Source organism: Crassostrea angulata, chromosome 6, assembly GCF_025612915.1.
Source record: "Crassostrea angulata isolate pt1a10 chromosome 6, ASM2561291v2, whole genome shotgun sequence".
NCBI classification, from domain to species: Eukaryota; Metazoa; Mollusca; class Bivalvia; order Ostreida; family Ostreidae; genus Magallana; species Magallana angulata.
The window spans coordinates 51,157,120-51,173,033 of record NC_069116.1 but is presented as its reverse complement, the minus strand read 5'-3'; the positions used below and the strand labels follow the sequence as shown (position 1 = coordinate 51,173,033).

At 36.0% G+C, this 15,914-nt stretch overlaps 1 protein-coding gene across 3 annotated transcripts; it reads right to left on the bottom strand.

The window, feature by feature from the left end:
- Positions 1-417: 417 nt before the first annotated feature.
- Positions 418-14,476, bottom strand: LOC128187644 (E3 ubiquitin-protein ligase TRAF7-like). 3 transcript variants are annotated; one of them, XR_008244074.1, is made up of 17 exons: positions 14,134-14,476; positions 13,760-13,872; positions 13,314-13,460; positions 13,087-13,190; positions 12,664-12,785; positions 12,197-12,345; positions 9,662-9,685; positions 8,878-8,959; positions 7,929-8,070; positions 5,462-5,566; positions 4,271-4,348; positions 3,864-3,950; positions 3,137-3,272; positions 2,865-3,013; positions 2,336-2,455; positions 868-1,338; positions 418-756 (listed from the first exon to the last, which is right to left on the bottom strand). XR_008244074.1 is itself a non-coding variant. In XM_052858051.1 (16 exons), the coding sequence occupies exons 1-16, from the start codon at positions 14,346-14,348 to the stop codon at positions 1,291-1,293; spliced, it is 1,821 nt and encodes a 606-aa protein (XP_052714011.1). In that variant the 5' UTR covers positions 14,349-14,476; the 3' UTR covers positions 420-1,290. The 3 variants fall into 3 exon arrangements, 2 of the variants coding, with proteins under 2 accessions (XP_052714011.1, XP_052714012.1); XM_052858051.1 differs by having other exon boundaries at positions 420-1,338; XM_052858052.1 differs by lacking the exon at positions 9,662-9,685 and having other exon boundaries at positions 422-1,338.
- Between the last annotated feature and the right edge of the window lie 1,438 nt (positions 14,477-15,914).

The window sequence follows — 15,914 nt, the reverse complement described above, 5'->3', positions numbered from 1 at the left end:
ACTTGTAGGCATACACGAGTTTAAGGTGGCTCACTACACCTTGAAATATTTTCTCAAATCAGCATAAAATAACTTGATTATGAGAGATATCATAATGGATAAAAAGTATTAAAGTCAAATAGGCAAAAATGTGCAATTTAGGATGAAAAATTACATTTTCAAAAATTTAATTCAGTTAACATGAACAAAAGCTCCAGGCGTATTTGAACTCGTGATCTGCGGTTCAGAAGCCCAATACTTTAACCACTGAGCTACTACGCTATACAACCCAATCAAACGATATAAACAGTTTAACAAAACATTTAAATCGCCATCTTGGACGTAGTGTCTTAAAAAGTATAAGTCTGGGTGTATTGAGGTACCTTAAATGCCCAACTCTCCATTAAACACCAAATTACAAAGACTCGCTCTTTCTCTCTTTGATTGCTGATGTTTTTATTTCTATTACTGTGTACATTTATATAAAAATTAACCTACACAGATATGGCTTTGAATTCTTTTATTAAAAAAACACGATAAAAAATGTATATCTAAAATTGACATACAACTGTAAATTAGGAATTAAATACATTTATACTTAGTGTCTACAAATTAAATATATGTGTACATCTATAAATATCATATAAATATGGAATGAAAACAAATATGCATAAATCAAACTGGAGTGACAATGAATATTACCCTTGCCTGTATATAATGGGTGGCCCTGATTATCTAAAGGTTCATAACAAGAAATATTATTTTCATAATAAAATTCTGTTTTTTGTGAGTCATGCAGGATATAAAGGTAGGGACATTGCAGAAAAAATACAAAACCTGCATTTGCGGGTTATGTAGGCTTTTCTGTGATGTTGTTACCTTCATAACCCGCATTAACATCAAAGAAAGTGCTTTCTTTTAACAAATTAATAAATTGATCATAAAGAGTAATTAAAGACACTAAATTATTGTTAATGAACATGACTGCATCAGTACTGCTGAAGGTTTTGACTGATCAATAAACTGGTGAGAACTGGATTTTGTAGATTTCAGTCCAGTCAGTTTCTATAGAGCTATGAATCACATTTGGTTTTTTAAGATACAGAGGAGAAAATTATTGGCTGATGTAAATATGAAATTTTAAATGCAACCATTAATCAAAAACCAGCTGAATTTACAACTTTGCATGAAGTCCACTAAATTTGCAATCTAAATGAAAGACATGAGGTATATGTAGTGATGATGCTGAGCCTTGAAACAGGAGAGTGAAGCACAGAAACAGGTGATGCATCAAGGAGAACCACGCCTTGTTTACGTCTGTAGAGCAAATCCCATCTGCATTTGGAAGTACTGAAACAGCTGTAAAAATATAAACATTTCAACAGTTAGGGCAATGGCACCTTGATTAGGCATCTTAACCTATGACTAAATAACAAATAAATAATAATGAATTATTGTATATTGCTAAAATCATCTGTGTTTCATCCAGTGGTAGTACAGGTATACCAGGTATTGGAAGAAATTGCAATATTCATCTCCTGCTTTAATATTTATCACAGGTACATTCTTATAATAACGGTTGTATCCTTTTTCATGTTTATCTTTTTTTCACACACAAACGTTCATTGTCAGGGGAGTTGGAGGGGGGGGGGGAATTATGGATAGAGTAGTGATACTAATTACCATTGTACAATAAGTTTTCCTTTTGAAGATTTCTGTGTGTGTGTGGAGGGGGGGGGGGGGGAAGGAGAGGGGAGTTATGGATCAATTAGGTGATACTCATAACCATTGTATTCTTAATCAGTTGTCCTATTGAAGATGTGTAGCTGGGGTGGGGGAGGGGGGAGGTTTAGAAGGGGAGGAGAATTATGCTCAGTTTAGTGATACTAATTACAACTGTACACTAAATCAGCTGACCTCCTGAAGACATAAGATCTTGGAGAGTTTGAAGGGGGAATAAATTATGTTGTTATACTTTCATGTTAAATACTGAAATCTGATTGGTTAAGACACAGTTCATAATCCGTTCTACTACCCTCAGCGTTAGTAACGCACTTAGCAACAGGTAACATTACAAATTGTTACATGCGCGAAAATTATGCGCATACGGTTCGCTGTAGAATTCGCGTTATTCCTATATAAAAGCAGTAAAATTTTCTTAAAAATTAAGACATTCAGTATAACAAAATAAATAGTGCCTGTTTGGGAGGATAACAGTTGAAATTGACACCCCTCGAAAACCATTGTCAACCTCCGCTTCGCGTCGGTTGACAATGGTTTTTTGGGGTGTCAATTTCAACTGTTACCCTCCCAAACAGGCACTATTTATATAATATTGACTACCATAATTATCTACCTTGATTTCATTGTCCTCTGAGCCTGACAGCAGGAAGTCTCTGAACAGAATCACGGCATTGACTCCGCTCTCGTGCCGGTGAAGGGTCTGGATTGGCAGCATATTCTCAAGGTTCCAAATCTGACAAAAATGTTATCATTAAAAATCTAAATACATTAAAATCGAGATACAAGCACATGTGTATTTTGAACTTAATAGCACCAGAAAGAAAACCTCAAGATATTAAAGTGAGACTTCCTATTTACTTCAATATACAATGATAATCAAGATGTTGAAGTTTAACTGTATATTATATCAACTATGTATTATTTTATCACCCAAAGAATAATTATTCGATATAAATTTTAAAAAAAACTTTTTTTTCAAGAATTGAAGGTTTTTGAATCAAATAATTAGCAACTTTTTAAAAATCAAATGGAATGGCCATGATTTAGAGTGGGAAAATTTGCAAGAAATGAAAAGTCTCGTTGGTTTTTTTTTTTACCACAACTTATTTTATTCAAACGCAGCACATAAATCATTATTTTACCATTATAGTCTGGTCACTGGATGAGGAAACCAAGAAGTGACCTGATGGGGTCACAGTAAGAGAGGTCACTACCCCAATGTGACCTCTAAGTGAGAAGACATGTTGATTGTTTGACAAATTGAAGACCTGTATATTTCTGTTGTATGTTCCTAAAAAATAATTCAACATATTAAAGTAACAATGTTTTCTTAATTTAAATCACTGAATTTTTGTATTCAACAAAGTGTTAACATGCTGTAGAAATTATTTATAAACAATATACATGTACCTACCTGCAATGAGAAATTCATGAGTTATGGCCAGAGAGTAAATTGACCCATAGTTATGAGGAATGTTTCCTAAATGTTGGAAAGATCCAGAGGTGCTCCAAATGCCAATGGTATTATGGCATCCACTGTATAGACATTCCTGAAAGAGACATTAAGGGGGATGTGTGGCCATCTTTTACATTTCATGATTTAAATGTAAAACATTTCTTGAATTGGCTTGTTTCTGCCCAGAACTGACTAAAACTGTTCTCAAAAGATGTAAAAGCAACAAATATGAGGTTCTACATGTTGTTTTGTATGCAATTAAGCATACATGAGCAATCAATTTGTTGTACATGTACTTGTTATCATAGTTAGGTTTCACTGAAGTATACAAATGTATAATTAAAATAATACTCAGTATTTTAAAACAGGAATATATAATCATACATGTACTTGACCAAACAAATGTTTTCTGTATTGTACAAATGTACTTTAAAAGAAATTTACTTCATTTATAAAGCTATATGTGTTCAACAGAGTATTACATGTATTTGAACCTGGAATTATTTTGATTCTTGAAATTTAGGGCTTTTAAGAAAATTGCCCTTAGTTAGGCTAACTTAGACAAGTAACATGAATTTTCTTATGAATAGTCTAACTAAGGGCAATTTTCTTAAAAACCCTAAATTCCAAGAATCAAAATAATTCCGAATTCAAATCCAATAATAATCTGAAGCTCTAATTTTACCTTGTCCTGGCTTACAACGAGAGCTCGAACCCAGTGATGTAGCCCTGATATTGTGTGAACTAATGAGAGAGTCTTCATATCCCAAACCTGAACAACAACAAAACATGTGTCAAAGCAGGCATAGGAGGCAAAAGATAAATCACCATAGTCTCTGGTGAACTGTGGAAACATACTGAGAAAAAATTGACTGAATGATGACTGGCAAGGTAAGTTTTTAATGAAGTTTGAGATGTATTATTAAGATTTGTATTTGAAACCAAGCCTAGTTGCAGAAAAATTAGAATATGAAAAATATGCAGCCTCATATTAAACAAAGCATTAGTCCCATATCTGCATTAGGTACATGTACATGAGGTACCATTGAACAATAATACACTTGGCGAATATTCACAAAAATCTATATTTACTTTGATGAGAGAGTAGGAGGCAGTGAACAAGTTGTCCCCAACAACAACCATGGAGCTGATCAGGTTATCATGAGCATTCTACAAATACAGTACAGTACAAATGACAAGGTTATCATGGGATTCTACAAATACAGTATAGTACAAATGATCAGGTTATCATGAACATTCTACAAATACAGTACAGTACAAATGACAAGGTTATCATGGGATTCTACAAATACAGTATAGTACAAATGATCAGGTTATCATGAACATTCTACAAATACAGTACAGTACAAATGACAAGGTTATCATGGGATTCTACAAATACAGTATAGTACAAATGATCAGGTTATCATGGGATTCTACAAATACAGTATAGTACAAATGATCAGGTTATCATGGGATTCTACAAATACAGTACAGTACAAATGATCAGTTTATCATGAGCATGGTACAAATTCAGTACAGAACTAATGATTAAATAATCATGAGCATTCTAAAAATACAGTACAGTGCAAATGATCAGGTTATTATGAGGGTTCTACAAATTCAGTACAGTACAAATGATCAGGTTATCATGGGATTCCACAAATACAGAACAGTACTAATTATTAAGTTATCATGAGCATTCTACAAATACAGTACAGTGCAAATGATCAGGTTATCATGAGCATTCTACAAATACAGTACAGTACAAATGACCAGGTTATCATGGGATTCCACAAATACAGAACAGTACTAATTATTAAGTTATCATGAGCATTCTACAAATACAGTACAGTGCAAATGATCAGGTTATCATGAGCAATCTACAAATAAGGTACTGTACAAATGATCATGTTATAATGAGCATTCTACAAAATAAAGCACATTGCAAATGATCAGGTTACAAATACAGTATAACACAAATGATCAGGTAAACTTGAGCATTCTACAAATACAGCATGGTACAAATGATTAGGTTATCATGAACATTTTACAAATTCAGTACAGTTATAATGATCAGGTTATCATGAGCATTATGCAAATACAGTACAGAGCAAATGATTCAAATAGCATGAGCATTTTACAAATACAGTACAGTACAAATGACCAGGTTATCATGAGCATTTTACAAATACAGTACAGTACAAATGATCAGGTTATCATAACCATTCTACAAATACAGCATAAAACTCAATGAATCTTATTTAAAAAGTTTATACTCACAAAGATACAATTTTCTTCTGTGTGAGAATCCAAGTTCCAGACCCTGATGGACAAATCCTCTCCCCCCGACACCAGTGAGTTCTCATAAGTGGCCATAGAGTGCACCTGTAAAAATAAGTAAATATGTAGCAGATGTTTTAATAAATGCTCTTGCTATGATAAAATAAGCAAAATAACTGATGCACACTGAAATCACTTCCTGTCTGTGAGTTACAGGTACACTGTAATCCACATGTAACTTTGATTATTTTGCCATTCATCAGTGAAAAATTAGTTTTCACAAACAAATCTGTATAAGTAACCTTTAACAAATATTCAAAATATTTTAAGGACAGGTTCTGTTCACAGCGTGATACTTTATAAAGAAAATTCCCAGAAACATCGCATAATTTGGATGGTTTACAGTATTGAGTTATTAAAGCTTAAAGAAAAAACAGATACACATCATCACAAAACACAAAGTCCAGTTTTGTGTCTATTCTACTTCCACAAAGTTTTCAATTCAAAATGCTCACTGTATATCATTAAGATGATCATAACTTATAATCCCAGGGTGTTCATAGACCTTCCTCCCCTAATTACCATCCCAGTGTGTCTTCCCAACTTACCATCCTAATGTGTCTTCCAATTCACCACCCCTAAGTGCCCCTTCCCTCCCAGTGTGTCCCCTAATCCCTGCCCACTCAACCCGCCAGTGTGCCCTCCCTCGTAATTCCAGTGTGCCCTCCATCCTTATTCATTCCAACAGAGTGCCCCCATCCCCATACACAACTCAAGTGTGTCCTCCTTCCCGATTAACTATACCAGTGTGCCCTCCCTCCACATTCATCCCTCCAATGTGCAGTCCCTTCCCACTCTAGTGTGTCCCTCTTCTACTCACCACTCCAGTGCCCTCCCTCCCCTTCACAACCAAAGTGTTTTCATTCACCATTCCAGTGTGCCCTCCCTCCTCATCCATCCCTCCAGTGTACCCCCACATACCATCCTAGTGTGTCCTCCAACTTTTTCAATGTCCCTCCAGTGTGCCCCTTTCCACTTACCACCCAGGTGTGCCCCTCTATCTCTCACTTACCAAACAACTATTTCAGTATCCTCCTTCCATCCTCATTTTACCACACCAGTGTAACCCTTCATCTCCCACTCACCTTTTCAGTGTGTCCCCCACTCAATATTTCAGTACCTCACTCCATCCTCCAGTGTGCCCCTCCATCCCCCACTTACAACCCCAGTGTGTGCCCTTCTATCTCCACTTACCACCCCAGTGTGCCCCATCCATCTCCAACTTACAACCCAAGTGTGCCCCTCGATCTCCCACTTACCACCCCAGTGTGCCCTTCTATCTCCACTTGCCACCCCAGTGTACCATTCTTTCTCCCACTTACCACCCCAGTGTGCCCCTCAATTTCCCATTTACAACTCAAGTGTGCCTCTTCCATCTTCAACTTACTGCCAAAGTGTGCCCCTCCATCTCCCACTTATAACCCAGTGTGCCAATTCATTTCCCAATTACTACCCCAGTGTGCCATTCTATCTCCACCTTACCACCCCAGTGTGCCATTCTATCTCCCACTTACCACCATAGTGTGCCCCTCCATCTCCCACTTACAACCCCAGTGTGTCCCTCCATCTTCCATTTAAAGCTTCCGTGTGCTCCTTCCATGTTCTACTTACCACCTGAGTGTGCCCCTTCCATCTCCCACTTACCACCCAAATGTTCCTCTCTATCTCCCACTAACCACACCAGTGTGCTATTCTATCTCCCACTTACCACTGCAGTGTGTCCCTCCTATCTCCCACTTACCACCCCAGTGTACCTCCCCATCCCCCACTTACCACCCAAGTGTGCCCCTCCATCCCCCACTTACCACCCAAGTGTGCCCCTCCATCCCCCACTTACAACCCAAGTGTGCCCCTCCATCCCCCACTTACCACCCAAGTGTGCCCCTCCATCTCTCACTCACCACCCCAGCGTGCCTTTTCCATCTTCCACATACCACCCAAGTGTGCCCTCCATCTCTCATATACCACCCCAGTGTGCCATTCTATCTTCCATTTACCACCCAAGTGTGCCCCTCCTTTTCCTACTTACCATCCCAGTGTGCCCCTCCATCTGCTACTTAACATTGCAGTGTGCCCCTCCTTTTCCCACTTACCACCCCCATGTGCCCCTCCATCCCCCTCGTATAAGTGCAGTTTGCCCCTCCTTTTCCCACTTACCACCCAAGTGTGCCCCTCTATCCCCCATTTACCACCCAGTGTGCCCCTCCATCCCCCATTTACCACCCAGTGTGCCCATCCATCCCCCATTTACCACCCAGTGTGCCCCTCCATCTCCCACTTACCACCCCGGTGTGCCCCTCCATCCCCCATTTACCACCCAGTGTGCCCCTCCATCTCCCACTTACCACCCCAGCGTGCCCCTCCATCCCCCATTTACCACCCAGTGTGCCCTCCATCTCCCACTTACCACCCCGGTGTGCCCCTCCATGGTCTTGATACAGCCGTTGGTGAGTACGTCCAGATCCCACGCCTTGATCAGGTTGTCGGCCCCAGAGCTGTACAGTCTCTGTTTGTACAGGGCCAGGCACCACACCACCTTCTTATGGCCTCTGTAACCAAACAATACAACTGTCTCACATCTTTCTACACAAAGTAACATATATATAAATAGATCACCTAACTTTCATTTGAATACACTACCCAGTACCCGGTACATAAAAATCATATTGTTAAATAAATTATTTTAAGAATAAGAATTTTTTCAATTGAAATTCACATTTTCATTAGACATTTTTTCCTTTCAGGTATTAAAATATCATTTACAATTTTTATGTAATATATAGGTATTACAATGTAGGATGTACAGTAAAACTTGGTTATAGCGAAGTCCTAGGGACCAATGGATTTACTTCGTTATACCCGTTATTCGTTATATCCATATAACGAATTCATAATAATAACTATAGCGAATTCACTATATACATGTTTTCTTTAACCAGACTACAATTTTTGCCAATTGAGGCTAAGAATGAAAATACTTTCTTTCGATACCTTTAAAAATCGGATTGTAAATGAAGAATTTATGCGAAAATAAATTCATTCAAACTATTATGTTAAATGGTAGTGCAAACTTTTTTAACTGTAAACAAATTCGTTATAAAAGTGTTAAATTTCGTTATTATTCACCTCTACAGGACTCAAAATCACTTTGCTATATCCGTAAATTCGTTATATCTGAATTCGTTATAACGGTAAAATTTTGCAAAGATTTCTTAAAATTTTTACCGGGGACTCAAAAAAAAACTTCGCTATATCCGATAATTCGCTATATCCATGTTCGTACTAAACGAGTTTTACTGTATATTACATGTTCAATGTAAATTAAAGCATTTGAAATATGTATGATATGTAGTTACCTGAGAGATCCTATGCATTTGAACTGGAATGGCATTTTCCAGGATTCTGTTTTTGAATTTGCTAGAGGACTCAGTTTAGGACCTATAGAAACACAGGTAAATGTACAAATAATTCATCAATGCACTCTGTTTAATATAACCTTGACCTCTTCCGTAATTTAACATCCATGAAGAGGAGTTTTTTTTAAGATGGCTCGACGATGGCTGTGTCCATTCTTAGACTGTATTGATCTCCTTCAAAAGGTGAAATACATGAATTTTTTTTTTTTTTTTACTAAATAATAGTTTATAGCTAAGCAAATCATATCTTAAAAATTTAGGCAGATCTGATCCTTTTTTGTTGACCATCCAGCCTCCTTAAGATTTCTCCTAATCAAATAGGAAGATGTTATAGTACACCATGCAAAGGTTGTACTTAAAAAGTATAAAACACAGACAAAGTTAAATACCGGTTAAAAGTCAATGTTAGTCACATTACCTTATTGAGCCAGACATAATGTACATGTAGATATATCAACATACATACATTTTGAGAGTTACCGGTCTTGATACATGAGTTCAGGCCTTATTAATAGGCATGAGTATATAAGCAAGTGCATGGTCATCATGATGATGAACTTTAAAAATATGAAAACTTGTACTGCCAATGTTTAGAATACAAATTTAAGAAATTTAGAACTTGTGGATGCATCTTCAGATTTTTAAATCATGCATTATTGAGTCATTATTACAGAAATAAAGGAAGGACTCAAAATATGTTTATATATAATGTAGTGCTATTTACCAAATTCTCCAGAGAAACGTACTCCTTAAAATTGTTTAAGATAAAATAACAAAATAAAAAAGGAATGACACATTTTCCAAATATTATCATAAATAACTCAAAATAATGAAATATAAATAAAAGGTTTATGAAATGTTCAATGCAATAATGGGCGACATCATAAATAATAATATACCGGTAGTTATACTTTGACAGTGTCATTGATGCTGTCACACATTTAGTGTCAATGATGCTGTCACACATAGACAGTGTCATTGATGCTATCACACATAGAAAGTGTCATTGATGCTATCATACATAGACAGTGTCATTGATGCTGTCACACAAAGACAGTGTCATTGATGCTATCACACATAGACAGTGTCATTGATACTGTCACACGTAGACAGTGTCATTGATGCTGTCACACATAGACATTGTCATTGATGCTTTCACACATAGACAGTGTCATTGATGCTGTCACACATAGACAGTGTCATTGATGCTGTCACACATAGACAGTGTCATTGATGCTTTCACACATAGACAACATCACTGATGCTATCATACAAAGACAGTGTCATTGATGCTGTCACACAAAGACAGTGTCATTGATGCTTTCACACATAGACAGTGTCATTGATGCTGTCACACATAGACAGTGTCATTGATGTTATCACACATAGACAGTGTCATTGATGCTATCACACGTAGACAGTGTCATTGATGCTGTCACACATAGACAACATCACTGATACTGTCACACATAGACAGTGTCATTGATGCTTTCACACATAGACAACATCACTGATGCTGTCACACATAGACAGTGTCACTGAAGGTGTCACAAATAGACAGTGTCATTGATGCTATCACACATAGACAGTGTCATTGATGCTGTCACACATAGACAGTGTCATTGATGCTGTCACACATAGACAGTGTCATTGATGCTTTCACACATAGACAACATCACTGATGCTATCACACATAGACAGTGTCATTGATGCTGTCACACAAAGACAGTGTCATTGATGCTTTCACACATAGACAGTGTCATTGATACTGTCACACATAGACAGTGTCATTGATGCAATTACACATAGACAACATCACTGATGCTGTCACACAAAGACAACATCACTGATGCTGTCACACATAAACAGTGCCATTGATGCTGTCACACATAGACAAAATCACTGATGCTGTCACACATAGACAGTGTCACTGATGCTGTCACACATAGACAGTGTCATTGATGCTTTCACACATAGACAACATCACTGATGCTGTCACACATAGACAACATCACTGATGCTGTCACACATAGACAGTGTCATTGATGCTTTCACACATAGACAGTGTCATTGATGCTATCACACATAGACAGTATCATTGATGCTATCATGCAATATGATGCTGTCACACATAGATTACATATATGATTGTTGTTACATTTAATCACTAATTTTAAGGGGGATGTGTGGCCAGATACAAAAGATACAACTTATATTAGCAAAATTCAAACTTTTTCTCAACAAATGGTTGTAGAGAGGATACCAATAAACCCCCATTAATACTTTTTCAGATTTTTAAATTTTCAAAATAAGTCTGTAGCTGCGCAGTTCGACAACTGGTCTGAGTGATTAAAAAGGCATTATTCTGTTCTTTTATGCATACATTTTAAACAAAATGGCATGTAGAACTTCATATTTATTGCTTTCATATCTTTTGGCAACAATTTTGACTAGTTTCGGGCAGAAACAAGCCAGTTCAAGAAATGTTTACATTCTTATCCTCAAATGTACAAGATGGTCACACATCCCACTTAAACTGATTTAGTGTCATTGACGCTATCACTCTATTAATTGGGTTTTTCTGTCTGTGACTAAGCATCAGTAAATTTACTCTGTCTAGAGTATTGAACTGCAATAATACAATGTTAATGTCACATTATATTGAATGCTGTGTGTATCAACATAATGATGTCACATTTTAGATTTAGAGTTGGTCCATTTGTTGATGATGTCACACAATAGTGCATGTTGTTTGTGCCCATAAATTGATGATTCACTATACAGAGCATGTTGCATTACAGCATACACCTATACATTGATGATGTCATGACAGGATTAACAAATTCTTAGTGTTTAATAACTATCTATTATACTGTACATTTCCTTATAAAATAAAGGCTGCATTATATATAATATCCTCTTAATACATGATAAGTGTATTGCTGTGTTTTCTCTCCTTAAATAAATGTACTTTATCTTGTTTATCTAAACTACATGTCAATGTGGTTTCATTCATGTTCATATTAAGCAAATTTCATGGATTTAGTAAAATTCAGAGTTAGAAGGATAAGTAATTTCATGTGCAAGATTCTTTGATATGTTTTACTTTGTTGAACATTTATTTTTGTGGATCACTTTTAACAACAAAATCCACAAAAATTGGTCTTCAAAGGAAAATGGTAAAACCACTGTAAGCATTCTGAATTTTGGAGTTAAAGGTAATTTGGAATTCATTTACACACTAAAGAGCTGTTCTTACTTGAAAAACTGCTGGTGCTACTTGATCTCTGCCGTATCACTTCGGCGGAATTTCCTGGCGAGGTCATGGATCGTCGATTACGAGTGGTCATCAGTTGTTCGACAATTGTCTGCAGAGCTTCATGTTTCTTACTCAAATTTTGATAATTACTGCCCAAACAAATATTGCTTCATGAAAAAATACTGGCAAAACTAATCAAAACTAATTGTTAATCAAAAGTTGAAAAATGAAATTTATTTCAGGACATTATTGCCACAACATCAGATCTTTATATCAAAATTCCTTTGAATTTAACTTTATGATACTTATGCCAAAAATACAACATGTACCGGTTATATGAAATCAATAAACATACATGTACAATGTACTAGCATTGCCTAACAGAAATTGAAAAAATATACTATATTCTTTTTAACATAAAACAATCTTTCTTATAACAATACATTATATTTATTCTGGCTCTTTACCTTAAACACAGCTCTAAAGAAGATTCCAAAGAGTTTTTGTTTCCTTCTAAAACTTCAACTCTCTTTGTCAAACTGTCCAGTTTCTCTCTAAGGCATCTGTTTTCTGATTCTAATGCTTTTGTCTAGAATATCAACATGCACATTAAATACATATGTATATGTGTGTATACATGTACATATGTATATAAATTATATAAAATAAACTAAACCAACCATTAAGTATTATTCAAGCATTTTTTTCTTTTTAAATTCATGAACTTTTGTTTTGAAGGTAGATATTTTGAAAACTCTATTCATCAGGTCCTAAGCCTTGATTAGGAAAAAGTTGAAGAATAATACATGTATTTTTCTTTGCAAGAAAGTTGAGAAAGCATGAATAAAACCTGGATGTCACTTGACCTGGCTGTGTAAAGCAGAACTCACCTGGTCTTTGAAATCCTTCTGGCTAATGGCCTTAGGGAGGCCCCTGTAGCCACACCTCCCCTGGTGGTCACCCACTTCCTCTTGTCTGCCATGAAATTCACACCCTACAATTGCCGCAAACATTATAGCTCAACTTCTATGGTATTTACTTTTAACTGATACATTACTAAAACTATGTATTTTTTACCCATACAAGATATCCATATTGACATCACTAGACAGAGTACCTTTGTCTTTGTGTTCACATTCGAAGTAAGGACAGACTTGAAGGTGATGGTCCAGTTCTGATGATCTAAATGTTCCACAATTCTCTACATCATTGGGACAAGGTTTTGGGATAAAACTGCATTCATTTTCATGTTGATGTCGATTTCCTAAAACATTAACAGATACATGTATAAGTATACATGCATATGAAATAGATATCAATTGTTCATTTACCATAAATAACTCCTAATATGGAAAAGTAACATCAAATAAATTCTACATTTTCTGCCTGCATTTGATACATGAGATAATCTTATATTTATTAATAAATACAAGTTTGTGAAAGACAATGCTATAGACATAAAATAGCAATGAACATCATAATTATGCATGATTCACAACTAAAAAAAGATATGTACCAGTACCTAGAAAAATTATTTTGAAAAAAAACCCAACATATAATTACCAATGGCAATTTGTTCTTGGCAGCCAGTAGGGTCTACTACATAAATTCCATTCTCCTTTCTAATTCCGTACTTGCAATAAACCAGAAGTTCATCTATTTGACCAACAACAAGCCTGTAATCACAAAACATTTTTTTCTCTCCAAAACACAGTGTCAATATCATGCCATAAAACCACTCTTTCATCTGAGCATATACAGTGTATGTACGTCCATAAAAATTTTAACATTTTCCATAATCAATATGTATTGAATTAAAACTTTTGTTCTTTAAAATTCCCAATATTAAAGTAAAACTGATATGTATACTAAATATCCTATACAGACAGAGATTTGGGGGGGGGGGGGGGGGGGGGGTGAAATATTTTGAAGAGCACCTGTTTACTATTAGCTGACTGGCATCACAAGGTTCGTTATCTACGGGACACTGAGAACAGCCGCTGGCACAATTCTTACAAAACGTGTGTCCACATTTGATGTTAATGACGGGGTTCCTGTACAGCTGTCCGCACACTGGACACAGAAAGTGAGGGGTCAGTTTGTTCACCAGCAGAATAGGTTCCGTCTCGTTGTCATTTGTATTAGAAGCCATGTCAAAACACCAGCTTTTTTCTTGTTTTCAGACACAAAAAACCCGTTAATATTTGCGTTTCATCTTGTTCAGTCACTCCTGGAATATAAAACGGGGAAAACCGGGAAATGTATTGTGTTTACATAACTCTTTTGTACTAGGAGGAAAAATAATATCATAAGAAAGTAAAAACAAAAACCAAACTGAATGTATAATCCCGGAATAGTCATGGTCACAACTGACTGGAACGTGCTTAGAATTGATATACTTTTGCTAATTTTTTCTTCCATAAATAGAGCCCTTCTATCCCCTTAGACCAATCTGCCTCATACATCACCCTTGTCCGAAATATCTGACATTACCTGACCTTTTTAACATCACCAACAGAGTGCCTTTGGATATAGGGGCACAGGTACTTGTTTCTGAGCAAAAAAAATGACCCTATAGTATAATAATAACACAAGTGTTATTATTATACTATAGGGTGATTTTTTTTCTCAGAAATGTTATTATTATACTATAGGGTAATTTTTTTTCTCAGAAACAAGTGCCTGTGTATAGGGGGCATGCACTGTGCAGTGCACTCTACTGTCTCTAGTCTGTCGTTTTCCTTGCTTTTGTGGCGATTTCGATATTTTATGTTTTCTTGGCAAGTGAAATTTGGAAATCGTTAAAAAAAAAAGGCCTGGGAAACGTTAGACTAGTGCACGCATGCAGTGACTTTAAATCGGTCTATATAGGGTTGATAAGTTATAGCAGACATATGTGTATAAAACTTTTGTCAGATAATGCATATATATATAAGCTTTCTCTCCTTAGACTAATCCTCTCCTGTAGAATGCCTTGGGTAAAAGGACAGGGTCATGACCCTCACAGTTCCTAGGTCAAGGTCATATCAGTCCTCTTTGAAACACACTTGTTAACCCTATCTAATACTTTACATAGTAATTCTGGGAAGAAGATGTGTTGTGATTTTGACCAAGTTTCTATGTCAAAGGTCATAACAGATGTCTTTAAGGCAGTTTTGGAATATAATTTTTTTCCCTTAACATTTCTCCAGCTTTACCACAAGAAAAGCTGCAAGGCACTCAAGAAGTCTGCTTTTACCTTGAATCAAGTATGTCAAGGGTCAAGGTCAAAGAATACATATCTGTTAAGTTCCTTGTCAGAAACCGTTTTCCCTGGGCCATGTTTTCTTTATACTTCTGCAATGACCTTGATTTTGCATTTGCTTCCTTTTAGCAAATGTATACATCCATTCTGTACCAATGAATCATCCCTGTCAAAAATTAGATAAAGAGGAAAGGCAACATTTATTATTTTGTGCCTTGAATTGGCTTGAAATATGCTTTCCAACATATATTGGTAAGAAACACTTTCATTCTTTCAGAATATAGATACAATGTACTGGTAATTTCATAAATGAGTTTATGAATGTAATTGGGAACAGAATACATTTCATGCATGGAAACATGGAAAATTTGCTATTTTGTCCATGAACATATTAAGATCTTGTAACTTGCAGAGAATCTTTCATGATTTACAATAACCATGTCTTGAATTGTCACCTCTTTTTATATTGTGATT

Coding starts and splice junctions, on each gene's coding strand:
- LOC128187644 (XM_052858051.1), bottom strand. CDS start 14,348: ATGGCTTCTAATACAAATGACAACGAGACGGAACCTATTCTGCTGGTG. Junction 12,786..13,086: donor AGAAGGATTTCAAAGACCAG/GTGAGTTCTGCT, acceptor TTGATATTCTAG/ACAAAAGCATTAGAATCAGA. Junction 4,349..5,461: donor CAGAAGAAAATTGTATCTTT/GTGAGTATAAAC, acceptor CTGTATTTGTAG/AATGCTCATGATAACCTGAT.